This window comes from Cyclopterus lumpus, chromosome 16 (genome assembly GCF_009769545.1).
Source record: "Cyclopterus lumpus isolate fCycLum1 chromosome 16, fCycLum1.pri, whole genome shotgun sequence".
In the NCBI taxonomy this organism is placed as follows: Eukaryota; Metazoa; Chordata; class Actinopteri; order Perciformes; family Cyclopteridae; genus Cyclopterus; species Cyclopterus lumpus.
The window spans coordinates 3,937,019-3,952,331 of NC_046981.1; the positions used below are offsets into that span (position 1 = coordinate 3,937,019).

Sequence of the window (15,313 nt, forward strand, 5' to 3'; positions counted from 1 at the left end):
CTTGTTATCCCTTTTCATACATTCAACCCGTCCGTTTGTGAAGGCTCATGCTTTGTACAGTAATTTGGAAGGAATTTGCACAAACGACATTTCAAACAGTTACAACAAGTTGATTTCTAAGTTTTTATAGTGACGAGTTTGATACGGAAACGCACCGCATTCACAAAGAAATGTATAATATTTAACCACCTTGTTTTATGAGTTACTATCTCGTAATTCACACGAAGGGTCTCTGTAATAATCCACGTTTTGTCTCCCAGCTTCATTACCGTTTCCTAGAATGACCCCTCCATCCCGAGGGATAGCGTGCCCTCCTTCTCCGTCCTGGCTGCCCTCCATCCCATCCCAACCTTTTGCTTTGAAGGCTACACAAAGTGCCAAAGAATATTTGGCAGGCTGGCTAACAACAAGGGGGGGGGGGGGGGGGGGGGGGGGGGGGGGGGGCTGAGAAGCAGCATGCAAATCACTGGGCTAAATATAAGCCAACCTACTTCCACGTCCCTGCCTTGCACATCTCAGAATAACACCAAACCAGCTGCTGTCTATTTCTGCTTCCACAAGCGGATTCATCAAAGAAACGCTCATTTGGTTATTTGATGATTTCAGCATCGAGCGCAGTTGTTAAAAAAATAAAAAAATAATCCTGGGTTTAGATTCCACGACTAAATAATATTCCAGATGTTTAAGCTGCATGGCTCACATGGGGGAGGTGCTGAGCCGTCTCAAATTGTTATGCAAGAATCTCTACAGAGCATCGCTGTTACACATACATAACAACAACTGGATCTCTCCCATAAATCACGTTAAATCACTTTAGATACCTCAATGCACTGCTATCAAATTTCCAATTGGAAGGTCATTTTGCAGGTTGTGGCTGTATTAATAGGCAATTCTATAGATTTGCAGCCATCTTTTATCCATTATCATCATGCAATATATTTTTTTCTAGTCCTCGAATCCTAATATTAATAATCTTGCAGATTATTTCACCGCTTTTCGTTTCTCTCAAGGAACTTTGCTTCCCGTCACTCACTCGCTCACTTTGCCACCAGTGACTTCCTGTGAGGCTCTCTCCGGGTCAGCTGGTTTCAGCTGTAATGACACTAACCAGGCCCAGAGGAATCCCAACCAGCAACCTCCATCCCACCGCCCACAGGTCGTCATGGAGACGACACTGGGGGCCCGCTTTAGAAGCCACTCTGACTCTGCTGCCACGCAGCACCTGTTACAACACCGACTGCACCCGGCAGCCGCTGCCGAGTTTCACTGAGACATCTGTCTTGGTGTTTTATTCGGGTGTTGGGGAGTGACGGTCCACAAGGTCACGTTCACTGGGTTGAAACCAGTCGGTGAAAGATGGCTCCGCTCGGGGGTTTAGTTCAAGGAAATTTAAAAGAAGAAAAAAAAAGGCAATTGAAGTAAATTCTATTATGTTCACCAAGTTTAGTATGAACAAATCCAGTTTAATCCTACCACCTCTTTACTTCAACCACACACACACACACACAGTTTCTAGACAGCTTGGTTCTGGTTCTGTCGGTACTGGATGGTTTCACAGTAAACTACAGCGGTTACGCCAAAGCCATCACTGTTCTATGCATTTCTTTTATCTCACGACTGAGTTCTACCGACCAACAGAAAGTACTTTTAGTATAATATGAAATCAACCTCTTACCATCCATAGCCAGTAACATCAGTGGTGTTAGTGGTTAGAGTCAACTCTTCAAGAGCTAGATGTCACTGCATAAAACTGTAGCAGACTTTCGTCTTACCATCAGCACACTCCTCATAGTACCAGTCCAGCTCGTAGTAGTCTGCCTTGACAAACCTCTGACCTCTGGTCTGGCCTCGGCGGTTCATCCTCACTCCTCTGACAGACAGCTGTAGCGTTTCCAGCGTCCCGGCATACTTAGAAACATCTTCGGCAAACACAACGTCCCAGCATGCTTTAGTCACGTAGTTAGTCAGTGTCCGCTTCAGCTATCCCAGCATGCTTAGCAGTTACCATCTGGCACACGGCCATGATTAGTGACAATCTGCCCAGTCTCATCATATGACCTTTCTGTTCCACACTCATTAAAAGAACACCGTCAGTGTATTATTATGTTTGTTGTGATGCCGGTGGCATTTTTCTGCGTGTCATCCCACAGAACCGATACTTGCGTCATCAGTTGCCAGAAAAAAAACACCACTTTATTGTCCTTTCGTCCATCGTTAATTATTCCCCCTTTTCAGTTGGAATGAGTGCCGTCTTCTTTATTTCCCGTCCTTTAGGTTTTCCCTCTGTCGCTCCGAAGCTTTAGAGAATGTGCCGGATGATTCTGAACCTCTTCGCGTCTCCATCCATTTACAGCTTCCTGTCAATTCCTCTTCCTGCCAGTCCGTCCTCTGGCCGAGTCCCTCTGAGGTCATACGATGACGGCTTGTCTTCTCTTTTGTAACATCCCCTTGGTCATTGACGGGCACCAGCTCTCCACATGCATGTCCCACAATGACTCGCTAAACGCGGCGATACAGGAGAGTGAGGAGAGAGCGAGCGGCAGCAGCAGTCACGGGTTTTGCAGCAGAAATGATGAGAATCGTGACACGGCGGGGTGGGCGGGGTTAGAGGATGCCTCCCAGCCAATCACGGGGAGCTGTGTTACTAGCTTGCTCCCGCCCCTGCATTTTGTATGGAAGCGCGTCGCTCTCCCCCCCCCCCCCCCTCCCTTCCTCCTCTCCTCTACTTTGTCCTTCTGTGAGGTTGCTATAGTAACAGGCTCAGGCTCCCGAGGCCTGAGTTGCAGCGGCGTAGCATGTAGAAGCAGCTAGCAGGAAGGCAGTGCAGTGTTGGCAGAGGTGACGTGGCTAAACCAAAAAAAATGAATGAACACAACGGGCATTCAAGGGTTGGTCAAATGAGTCCGTGCACAGTGCACGGGAGAAAAATGAGTCATCAAGTGCCACTCATTTTTCAATGACAATATGATCCAAAACATAAAGTCAAGCCGGCAGCAAGTTAATTGTATTGCATTTAAAAATTAAATCTCTTGACCACTTTGTTTGGGGTAAGTTTGCAAGAAAAAAGATGAAATAATATTTATGGGAAGAAACAATATTATCCAGATAAATATGATGCCATTTTTCATATTGTTGTCAATAATTATCGCCAGCTACACGCTAGGCTGTCATACTTAAATAACCACGATGCACCGGTGTGCACACTGCCATGTTTATTCATAAGGCTGTTACACAATTTAACCGACGGAAGCTCCAGGTAAAGATGAGCAGTTCCATAAGTATATACGTGAATACTATCACCTCCTGCATATGGAGAATAAATATGCCTAGACGTCAGTGAAACACAGCTTTATGACCATCATTCATGGCCCTCAGGGTGTCGGTACCTGGCCATCTATTTGAAGTAATAATGAGAAGCAGATGATAGCTGAGGGAAAAAAATATGTGAAGCAAACGGTGTTGATAGTAAAGCTCAAAAAGCCATATGGAATATCTTTCAAAACAGCCCCTTGCAGAACACCTCAGACTGTTTCTTATACAACACGACCTTGCGATATTAAATGTCAAGGCCAAAGCGACCGTGTCAGCGTGGGGCAACAAGGTGAAAGCTACAGTTCTCCGTAAAGGCTATTTACGAGACGTTTGATCTATTTTTAGACGCCGTTTATGAGCCTGAGTCCCTTTAACAAGTACAAGTGAATTAGTTTAACTGAATTAATGATGCTAAAAAAAACACTTCCCTCGGTCTGTCGTGTGCACGTTGTTTTATGTGAGCACGTGTGTGTGTGTGTGTGTGTGTGTGTGTGTGTGTCTTTGCTTTCAATTTGGTGCAAGTGTGTGTGTGTGGTCTACAGCTCCATCAACCACAAGGCAGCTCTTAGTTTGATAAGACAGAGCAGACACATGCACAAATACACACCAAAAGACACATCATGTACGTTTGTTGTGGTAACCCTGGTCAGCTGTCGCACCAACACTGATGTCTCTCTCTCTCTCTCTCTCTCTCTCTCACTCTCCCCCTCTCTCTCTTTCCCTCTCTCATTACTACACAGTCAAGGTCGGAATAAATCTAAAGATGTCCCCACCTCTCAATCTTAAGTACTCATTGTCTCGCTCCAATAACTGAAGGTTACATCCAGAAATGTACTTATCTATCCATATTGACATATTGTGGAATCTCAAAATGTAATTCTTACCTGAACAGTCCTCACCATCGTCATATTTTTACACCTAAATCTGCAGCGCGAGACGAACTTACAGAAGTATTTGAGGGTCTCCTCTATCTGTTCGGTGGTCAGGTCGAGGGGAGAGTCGGGGTCCACCAGCGGCGTGTGCAGCCAATCATCTTGCTCGTAGCCGAAGATGGTGTCGGCCCTCAGCTTGTAGACCGGCAGCTGTTCCTCCAATAAGCTGATAATCTCGAGCTCCGGCAAATCAGTATTGTTACACACATCTGCGCAGAAAGAGAGACACACACAGTGTACAGTACTTTTCTTTGGCACTACATATATATTTTAAATCCATAACAGATATGCATTACTTATTGGGAGAGGACAATATTGTCTCCAGCGAGGATACAGATTCACGAATGCAAAAAAAAATGTCCTCTCTGTGGTATGTGTAACAATTTCTCTCAATTATAATCCATCCCATTTCATCAGCCCATTAGTGCTGAGAGTATAGGATGCCCCCTGGTGGTAATAAAGAAGAACTATTCATCGCTCCTTAAATCTACAGTGCAAGAACTCAAACATGGAGAACATTTGTTGCTAAAAAGTCAAAACAGACATTCAGGTCCAGACCCTCTGTGTCTCCTTTAAGTCACCAGCAGCCTTCTGCTGAAAATCAACCAGGCAGCCACGTGTGTGTGTGTGCGTGTGTGTGTGTGCTGCGGAAAACTAAATAACCCGTACCTAAGCGTGCAGCTATGTGCACACGTCAGTTTAGTGTGCTATTAAAAACAAGTGTTCATTGTGTGATTTGGTCGCTTTTGCTGTGGAATTCCCGGGCTCGTGGAGAGACTGAATTAACATAGACGTCGAATGAGAATTAACAGTCTAAAATAACGCCCTTTTTTCCCCCCTCTGTCTCCGCTCTATTTCGGTCTCTCTGTCTGCGTCTCTCAAACAATGCTTCCTGTCACAGTTTGCTTATCCAGACTGAACGACTGACTGTGCTGAAAAAGGGTAAACACACACACACACACACACACACACACAGCTGGAGAATCATTCAGCAGCACAGCCAATGAGGGTTCAACTCCGCTGTAAGTACTGAATTGCAATTCCTACCAGCACCGTCGTTTGACCTTTTATCAAAGTTTGTACTAAGTTTGCACCATCTTAGGTTATTGGGCATGGTTATTCTCAGAAAAGAAGATTCTTATTAAATCACCATTGGCTAATTGCACAGGCGGTTTGAATCTTCCTTTCACGTGATCAACATACAGGATACAGTAGAGCAGCACACCGACGGAGAGTTTCAGAGAATCTGTGGAGCCTTATAAAACTGTTATCATTTAATTTTTTTTTTTTAAAGATTCTTAAAAATAGTTTGTCCACAAACAGAAATGAATCAAAAGCAAACCTGATCCCGAATGGAGACGTCACAAAACTTCTCCTCCGCACCGGTGTGAAATATGACCAACGCACTAAAATGAGGACCGATAGGTCGTCGATGAGGATAATAATAGCACGAACCCTTCCGTGCCGTGCGTGCTGACAAAAGGTCAATGGAGACGGCGACAAGTTAGCCTGTGTGTGATCAATTATTGTAACCCCGTCAATGTTGCGCCTTGTTGTAAAATCAATAGAGGCCCCCTTCGTATTAATGTTTTCATTTAGTTGGAGATCATTTCTACAGCTACGAAATGGAAACGATGTCACCGAATCGGTTGCAAAGAGAGAAAAACAAGGTAACGGTCCAAAGTACAAAGTACTCGTAGAGTGTTGTTGACATTATGCACTTCACAGACCACCAGTAGTACGCAGCAGACTACTTTACATGGAGCAGGAGTGGAGTAACACTGTGTTGAAGCAGCACCCGGTAGAAACCAATTAAAGTCTTAACTTTACTGAACTTTTACATTTTTTGATTTGGGAGAGAGACGTTCCAAGTCCAACACACGGCAACTGTCAACATGGACTCCTGGAATCACATTAGCGGCAACCAGAAGCCACCGGAGAGAGAACGTTCAAGTTCAAGTGTAAGAATAGTGCCACTGTCAGTACGAGCAATAAACACACCGACGTGTGCAGAGAGGACACAGAACGGCTGACGAGGGTCCAAATCCAGACCGACGGGTCCTTCTGGAGCCGACAGAAGGATAAAGACACCGATCCAAAACGTGCACAACGGCACAGAAATAACGTCAACGATGTTACTGCCTCCCCGACAGCTGACTCAAAGCACCAACACTGCACACGTGATATAACTAAGAGTCGTATCACTTGACTGAGGCCCACCATTACGTCACCACAGGGAACAAAGGGTACACACACACACACACAAGCACACGGGATGGATTCATGCTGCTAAACGTTGCTCAAAAAGAACCCCGGCAGGGTTAAATCCTGTGAATCAACATGGCGGCCTCCTGCAAACTGTTACAGTGCAATGGTGCTACTTGTGGCCGAAGACAGTAAAAAGGAGTCAAGTTGACCTTTCTACAATACATTATAAAGCAACGTAAGGTTTAAAGTTTTATATTTTCAAGACCTTTACACATACTTGGGCTTGGAAACAAAAGTTAACGTCCAAACAGCTGATTCCCAGATAGACAGGAAGAAAAACAAACAAAGGGAGGATAGAGAGAGAGATAGAGACACGCCATCTATGTCGAGACCGGCTAAACCCAGAGAAGCCCCCCCCCCCAGACACCCTCCAGACACCCCCATGCTCTGCACGCCGTACTCACTCATGGTGCCTGAAGCCCGACCACCACCAACTCTGCTGCCCTCCTATCACATTTTCCACTGGACCAGGAGGGGGCAAGGTCGCAAGGAATAACCCGGAGAGGAGAGAGAGAGAGAAAGAGTGAGAGAAAGAGTGTAGGGCGGGTGAGAGACAGGAAGAAACTAGAGAGCGAGGGGGTGCTACAAGTTTTAGAGGACAGCGTTGGGTGTTAGAGAGAGAGAGAGACAGGAAAAGAGGGAGGGAGGAGTGAAGAGAAAAAGGCCCGAGCCAAACCGGTTCGTCATGCCTGACATGCCAATGACGGTCTCCACATGGTCCGCCCCGCGGCTGGCTCTTGCTCTCTCTCTCTCTCTCTCTCTCTTTCTCTTCCTCACTAACAGCTACAAACCCAGCTGGACTTCCTTCGCGCTGCACCGGCTGAACGACAGACCGTGAACGGATACAGTAAGAGACTAAAGAGCTGGCGGAAGATACTATGGAGTTAAGGAGAGCATATGCCAGGCTTCAACTTCAGGCTTCAGCAACGGGTCGTGAAGCAGATTTAGCCCGGTCACATTCGCGATTATGGTCTGTACGACATGAGCAAAAGCTGCAGCGGAAGAACCACCACAACCCCACGTCGGTCGTCCTACAGGCCCCAGCGTGTTCGTCACTGAACGGCCCCGATTATCAGTACAATTGTGAACAGTTACAACACGTCTTGTTAATTTGAGCAGTTAAGAGTGTATAAAACTTCTGGAACTTGTGCTTCATGCACCAGCGCTGGTGACTTTATGTCTGGCAAAAAACACGGACTCATACTATAGTTTGAATTTAGTACTGCGTGTCTACATATGAGAACGAGCCTTGTAGAAACTGATTACTTTCCATGTAGCTTTCATGACAAGTCAATGAAATGAATGTCGAGGTGAGGACAAACTACAATCCACTAAAACGTAGTACCAATTTCCCCCCGTCGGAGCCATTCAACCAAACACTTGGTCCGTGTTCTCATGTTGCAGCACAAGCCTGTCCAGATTTAGACTGGGCTGCGGTTCAAAGTGGCTCAGCACATGACACACACACACACGACAGTACGTCAAGGTGGTCAAATATCACTGGCAGGCTCCAAGAACCATGTGCAGGAGGCTGTACCAAGGTGCTGTACCAAGGTGTTGTACCAAGGTGTTCAGATGTCACTCACCCCGTCAATCTCAGAGCCTGTGTGTGTGTGTGTGTGTGTGTGTGTGTGTGTTTGAGTAGTGGTTGCACCTTTTTACTGGGTTGTTGCGCAATAAGCAACATGAACATCATCTGGATCAAATTCGTAGAAAAATCATAGAAAGGCTGTTTTATTGGAGAAATTCTGAAAAGTAATAGTACAAAATTATTATTATTATTTCTTTTAAAAAAGGAGAAATAATGTGTAAAAAGAATGAGATAAAAAAATCTAGAAGAAAAAAAAAAAAAGTGAGTGAGGAGCAATCGAGTTAGGAGTCACGGACCTGACGGGACATGTGGCCGTATCAGATATGTAAACATGTAAACAACATCGCTTTTCATGAGCCTGAAAAAAACAAAACAAAAGAGGATTGTGAACTTCTTTGTTCAGCTTGTTCCTGTCAAGCATGGAGCCCGCCAGTCCGTCAGTTCTAGATTAGATGATTCAGGCTTTTCATGTACAAAAAACAAAACAAACACTGTAACCATGGTAACACTGTCGGATGCGGCCCAAAGCGCATATGGAATCCTACAAAAAAAATGAACACACTGCTAAAAGTCAACAACGGATTTGGATTCTACTCCTTTAGACTGCTTATGTAACTTTGCCTCTCTGTCTGTCCGTTCAATCGTGAATTCTCTCTCCTCACCAAACATCCCATAATTTCCCAGTTACTCAACTCTTTGCATCACTGCTGGCTGGTAACCACGGAGAATTAACCTCAAGCCCAGGAACTGCCCCCGTGGCAATGAGCTGCTCCATTCAGCTCTTTGTGTGCCTTCATCCTCTGGACTTAGAGAGCGCGCGCACGCGCACACACACACACACACACACACACACACACACACACACACACACACACACACACACACACACACACACACACACACACACACACACACACACACACACACACACACACACACACACACACACACACACACACACACACACACACACACACACACACACACACACACACACACACACACACACACACACACACACACACACACACACACACACACACACACACACACACACACACACACACACACACACACACACACACACACACACACACACACACACACACACACACACACACACACACACACACACACACACACACACACACACACACACACACACACACACACACACACACACACACACACACACACACACACACACACACACACACACACACACACACACACACACACACACACACACACACACACACACACACACACACACACACACACACACACACACACACACACACACACACACACACACACACACACACACACACACACACACACACACACACACACACACACACACACACACACACACACACACACACACACACACACAGAGAGAAAGAGAGAAGGAAATAAAAAGAAAGAACCTTAAAAGCAACAGATTATCATGGAAGGTTTGTGATAGTCATCTTCTCACACCAGCAGGTGGCAGCACTGAGCTAACCTGCTCAACCGTCCTGCCCTTGAACGACTTGGCCATGGTACAAGTCAATTGTACCCAATATGGAAACGGCCTCAATGCCTCGTTTTAAGGCCGTTACGGGGCAGACGATGAAGGGACTAATAATAATAATAATACAAGGAACTGAGCTCATGGTAAAGGGTGGGAAACTACAGGAAGGTCCTTGCAACAGGAAACTGCAGGAAGGTCCTTTCGCCCTTTGTTTACAAGTGTAAGAAAACTGCCAACGCCTCCGTCCCTGCTCAACGGACTCATTAGTCCAGAGCAGTTCATGTGCTTGGCAACCCTTACGACCTCGGGTTGTGTTCGGCTCCCTTTCTCTGGGCCTCCCCCCCCCATTCCTCGCCGTTCTTCAGGGTCCTAGGTTCCTTAATAAATAAGAGTCTTAACACTGCTTTTATTCCAGGTTGGGTCAACCTAGACTGCTGTAGGGTTGGTTCAGACTGTAAAGAGAGAGGGAGATATGGGCCACAGCTGAATTGTGACCACTGAAAACGAGACGTTGGCGTCCCTCTGCTCCCTCGAGTGGTGAGAGAAAAAGGAGATGAGTGAGAAGGTCCACTGGGAGCTCCTCTCACATGCCGGCTTATAGAGCCGGGGTCCCCTGGAGCTTCATTTTACTGACAGGATGTGACAAGAGAAAAGGGTCACAGAGAGGGACATTTTCTCACAGCTCCACATGCCTCACTCTCGCCATCTCACTCAACGTGCAAAGTCCCTCATAGCGCATTCCCAAACCAGTAGAGATAGTGGCTCGTTATTACTGTATCATTTTAATTGGGTTCAGTTCTGATGAACCTCTTTGATATGTATTTTATTGACTCAGATAGGAGGGAATTATACGTTTATGCATCTAGTGCAGACTCAACATTGCCAAATGGATTCGAGGAAGTGTTGTCTATCTTATGGTTATAATGTATGCATGCGATATTACCAGTAATGGTCTCTGCATCTCTGAAGGTGGGGGCCGCGACCTCCTGGAGTGGAGTCGACCGACTCGCATCACTGACACGCTCCTCTTCCTCCCCCTCGTCGCTGGCCAATCGAAGCCCTGGGTCGTGGAGCCATGCCGTGGGGTCGGAAGACTGTCGAGGGGGCGGGGCGGAGGAGTAGGAGCAGGTGTGGGGAGGCAGCGTCTTCGGGTCCAGCTTGGCGCTGAGCGGTTACCGATTTACAAAACTACCAGCCATGGACGATACTTGGACTTCCCAAAAGAGGAATGGGACAAAACCAAAATGACATTTGTCTCAAGTGCACTATTGGGGCTGTTGGTCGGGATGTCTCGAAGCCCGGGACAGGTGGGAGTTGCAAAACCAGAACCAAACACTTGCAAAGGAGGTTATTCACTGTCAACCTATAAAGAGAAAAGGGGAGAGACAGCATAACTGTAATTAGTTAGATGCAAAAAGCTGCATATTAATATACAACAAGATAACAAGTGAAAGTATTGAAACAGTTGGGCTCGCAGGAGTAATTAAAAACAGTGAAGTCAATGCTGAAGTGCCTGAAAGTTGCATTAATTCTAATGGCCAGCAGGGGGCGACTCCTCTAATTGCAAAAAGAAGTCTCATTGTTTCAAAGTCTATGAGAAAGTAACTTCCTTCTGCATTTATTCCCTCAGTAAACATTGTAAATATGAGTTTATGGTCTCAATCACCAGTTTAAAGTCTTCTTGACTTAGTAAATGATGGTCCCATTTAGAGTACAATAGACCATAAAGCAGGTTATGCTTTAGGGCGGGGCTACATTATGATTGACGGGTGGGTTCCACAGCGGTGTCCAGTCTGAGAGTTGTCCATGTTTTGGTCTTAGAACTTAAACCCATCACAACTTGCTCTAATCTAAAAAGGTGATGTCCTGAAATGTCTCAAAAAGGTGGTTTAAGATGACGTAAAAGAATAAAATAAAAAGAATATGGCCAGTGAACACGGACACCTCAAGCACTAAAAGGGATGCAGTAGATCTAATAAAGCATATGATTCAGTATAATACACAGTAGACACTATAGCTGTAAACAGGTATTAGTACAACACTGGTATAATCAAGAGTAGCAGGGCACACTGATTACAATCAGTGGAACATGGCTGTGTTTCTATTGATAGTCAACTCTTCTAAAAACACACAGCTGTGGTTCTTTGGTTCCTCTACTTTCCTTGTCCCACCTCCCTTGTGGGAAGCAGAATTTAGGTCACACAGTTTCCATTATTTAGGAGGAGGAGGACATCCAAACACTGTTGCTAATGACAACAAACCATGTAGTCATTGCAGAACATATGACAGGCTGCTTATTAACAGACGCTCATTTGATCGGTCAGGAGTCTCTCTGATAAAGAAAAGTACCAGCCTGGAAAGGTTCAAAACAAGACTTTTAGGGATTTTAAAACCAAATCTGACTGTAAATTAAACATTTCAGAACCACTTTAAAGCCAGGGTCAGGGCCTTGAATAGATGATGTCATCACAGATGTACCAGTACTGTATTTTCCAAGTTAAAGTTCAGCAGCACCAGCATCTAACCTAAATGGTATGGCCACAACACCTCCACCCTGTACCGTCCTCCAGCAGGGCTCACAATGACACGGGTGGGTGGAGTTTAGAGGAAGTGGCCGATTTCAATGGAGCCGGTGCACAAGAACAACAAAAAACAAACCGCTTTTCCTCCCTTGGAGGGGGGGGGGAATACGGTTTGGTTTTCCAGAGTATTTATTCTCAGTCTGGAGGAGTGAGAAGAACAATCCCTCAGAGGATTTCTCTACGCATTCTGTTAATCAGTTACTCCTGACTGGGCCTTCAACTCAAAAACTATATGGACGTTACAACACGGACCTTCATTCTCAGCTCTTAAAAAAGGAAAACCAGTGCTGCACCACCCGGCTCAGTATTTAGGGAACCTGATCTCCTCAAGAGCTCTTAATCCTGGAAAACTAAATAAACTTGGTGTGCTCTACAATGTCAGAGCGTAGCACAAAAACATGATCACTGAGGACGGCGAGGCTGTATCGTACATACTGAACATACAACTTACATGTCAGGAAAGAGGAGAACACGCAAACACACACACACACACACACCTCGGTACTTCTGTGAGTTTAGGTGATGTCACATCCGTCTCAGAGCATCGAGGAAGCTTGATTTAGGCACATAACGATAACTTACGTGTGTTAAAAGGTTATTATAGATGCGATCAAGTTGTGCTTTAATTTTTCCCTGCGGCAAGGCATAACATTTCGTCATAATACTATGATGCGAATATATATTTATTTTTACTCGGGTTTGTATTATCTGCTGGACCTCCCGTGAGTGGGTTGGTCCTCATGCGTCAGTCAGGCCCTACAACACTGGAAAAAACACTCAAAATACGCTGCACATTGTCCGTTTTAGGTGCTTTTTGTGCATTTGTTCATCTGCGTTTTGGGAGATGACGAGATCCTCCGATCGAAATCTTTCATCTTCAGGTGATTGATCCTCACGGACTGACAAAAAAAACTAGACCGCTTTACACCGTCGCCTGTAGACGTTGCATACAATTTGATATTGAACAACACAACTAGTAATTTGTAGAACACACCCGGCTGCACTTTTCAAAATCGGTCCACTCTTCAACGTCTATCGACCCGCAGCAACCGTACAGGTTGGAGCCGTTTATCCTGAAGTCGGTACATGACGGCAGAAAATTATGGGTATGCATCTTCCTTAGTTAGCCTAAGTTAACCGTTTGTAGCCAGTTTGACACAAACAAAATATAAATCACGGGTGCTACAGCAGTCTATGCATCAATTCTTGAAGCAGGCCGATGCAGCAAGAGTGCCGAGGTTTGTCCTTGCTAGAGGGGATTTCCTTACTTTCAATAGCGGATCTTTTAGAGTGTTGTTCGATATCTATATGTTCCTGTTAATAGTACACAGAAGAACCTGCTGATGGATAACAACGTCCAGCGGGGGGGTAATCTGCCCGTGAGCAGGAGAACCACATGCTGCGACCGACTTGGCTGTAAGCCCGGAGCTCTAATGCCGTATACAACCTCCTCCGATTGTTCTCTGCACGGAGAACAACCGGCTCAGGAGTCTCAAGTCCGGTTCGAGACATCTTATAGAAGCTGGAAAGCGGTCAGGGCCTCGGTGACAGATGGGGGACGGGCTCCGTATCACCGCTTGGTCATTAGAAGAGATATCGCCATGGTGAGGAGGCCAACGTAGACACGTCTACTGCGATAAAAACAGCTATTAGAAGCCGACAGAGATCAGAGTAAACATGGGTTGCTATTGAAAGCTGCAAAGTCAACATTATCCTGTGTACAGAAAGGACATATTTACACAGTAAAGAAAAAAGAAAAAAAAAAGGAGGCGCTCCAGTTTCTGTTTGATTCAAGTTCCCATCAGGTCAGTTCATCCCAGAACTGCGTTTGTGAATTGAACTTTTATTATATTTTTTTTATTATATGTTACAACTGGATATCAATTCTGCAGCGAGGGCTGTAAATGAAGGTCAGTCCGGGGCGGCGGCCCTTCCTGCCAGCCACTTTGTGATCAATGGATCCGATCAATAATTCAATACTCCTCTGTTTGACCAGAGATGCAATCAATAACAATCTGTGTGTCTACTCAGGAGCAAAAAAAAATAAAGAAAATTGGTAATACAGAGCTGATGGGAGCAGATAGGAAAAACTCTGCTGTGGCTCTAAAGTTGCTTTGTGGTTTGTAGGGTTTTTACAGTGCAATCACTAAAACAACAAGGTAAACAGTATTCCACTACTACTACTATCATCATTATTATTATTATTATTATTATAAGTTACAATGAAGCGAAAGCAACAGGCATACGGGAGAAATCTCTTTTGTCCCGAGGACGGCCATTTCCCAATTTCCTCCAGTTCACTTTTAAATGCACATGGAAACCAGTTCTTTGTTTTCCTAACAAGCCCTTCGTCAGACAAAAGAGATGCGAGCGAATTATTCACGGAGACACACGCACAGTCACTACAACATGTCCTCACAGGAAAGAGTGACAAAGAGGAAGACAAAAGGAAGAAGTGAAGGAGAGATGAGAACAAGGAAGCTAGTGCATCATACAGGCCAAGGAGTCACATGGGGGAGGCGGAGGCATCGTTTCCGAAACCCCATATAGTTTCCTTCATGTGAGGATACCTCCTCGTTGAAGGGTGTGAAGGGGAGGGAATCAAAGAAAGAAAAGAGGTGACGGAGGAGAGAGAAAGGACGGGGGATGGAGGGAGTAATGGAAGAAAGATACGTGCACTTAGTTATTATTATTCTACAAGAAAACAGAGAGGAGAGCCACCAAAACAAACAAACAAACAGAGAGCACAGGCAGTCTTTAACTGTGGCTCAGGCATCATCATCATAGTTTTAATAAATATCTATTATATGTCTAACACATTTCTCTTGTGTAGATATATGACGTAACTACGACTACAGAAGTGTAAAGAAATGATGTTCCAATGGACATAATGAGGTGTATTCTCCATCTTGGCTGAAAGTCAATACAGAACCTCGACATTAAAAAGAGATCAAATTACTCACTAGAGGTTATAGTGAATCATCCCAGATGAACCATATGGACTAGGGTTTTCATAGGCTGCGTAATTAGGACTTTAGTTGTCGTTTCACATTGTATGCTACGAAACACCCCACCAACAATGAGCATTAAATCATGATTTACATTATTTGTG

At 45.1% G+C, this 15,313-nt stretch overlaps 1 protein-coding gene across 2 annotated transcripts in view; it reads right to left on the reverse strand.

Moving 5' to 3' along the window:
* Window positions 1-10,749, reverse strand: part of LOC117745196 (trafficking kinesin-binding protein 1-like) — a 26,785-nt gene extending 16,036 nt beyond the window's left edge. The window contains exons 1-2 of one of the 2 annotated variants that reach the window (XM_034553341.1): window positions 10,563-10,749; window positions 4,259-4,453 (exon numbers count right to left, since the gene is read on the reverse strand). Coding sequence is in view for 1 of the 2 variants with exons in the window: in XM_034553340.1 (XP_034409231.1) it covers window positions 4,259-4,453; window positions 6,917-6,920 (199 nt within the window). In the remaining variant the exon portion in view is untranslated. Of the gene's footprint in view, window positions 1-4,258; window positions 4,454-6,916; window positions 7,206-10,562 lie in introns of those variants that run through there. The other variant, XM_034553340.1, reaches the window with a different exon arrangement.
* Between the last annotated feature and the right edge of the window lie 4,564 nt (window positions 10,750-15,313).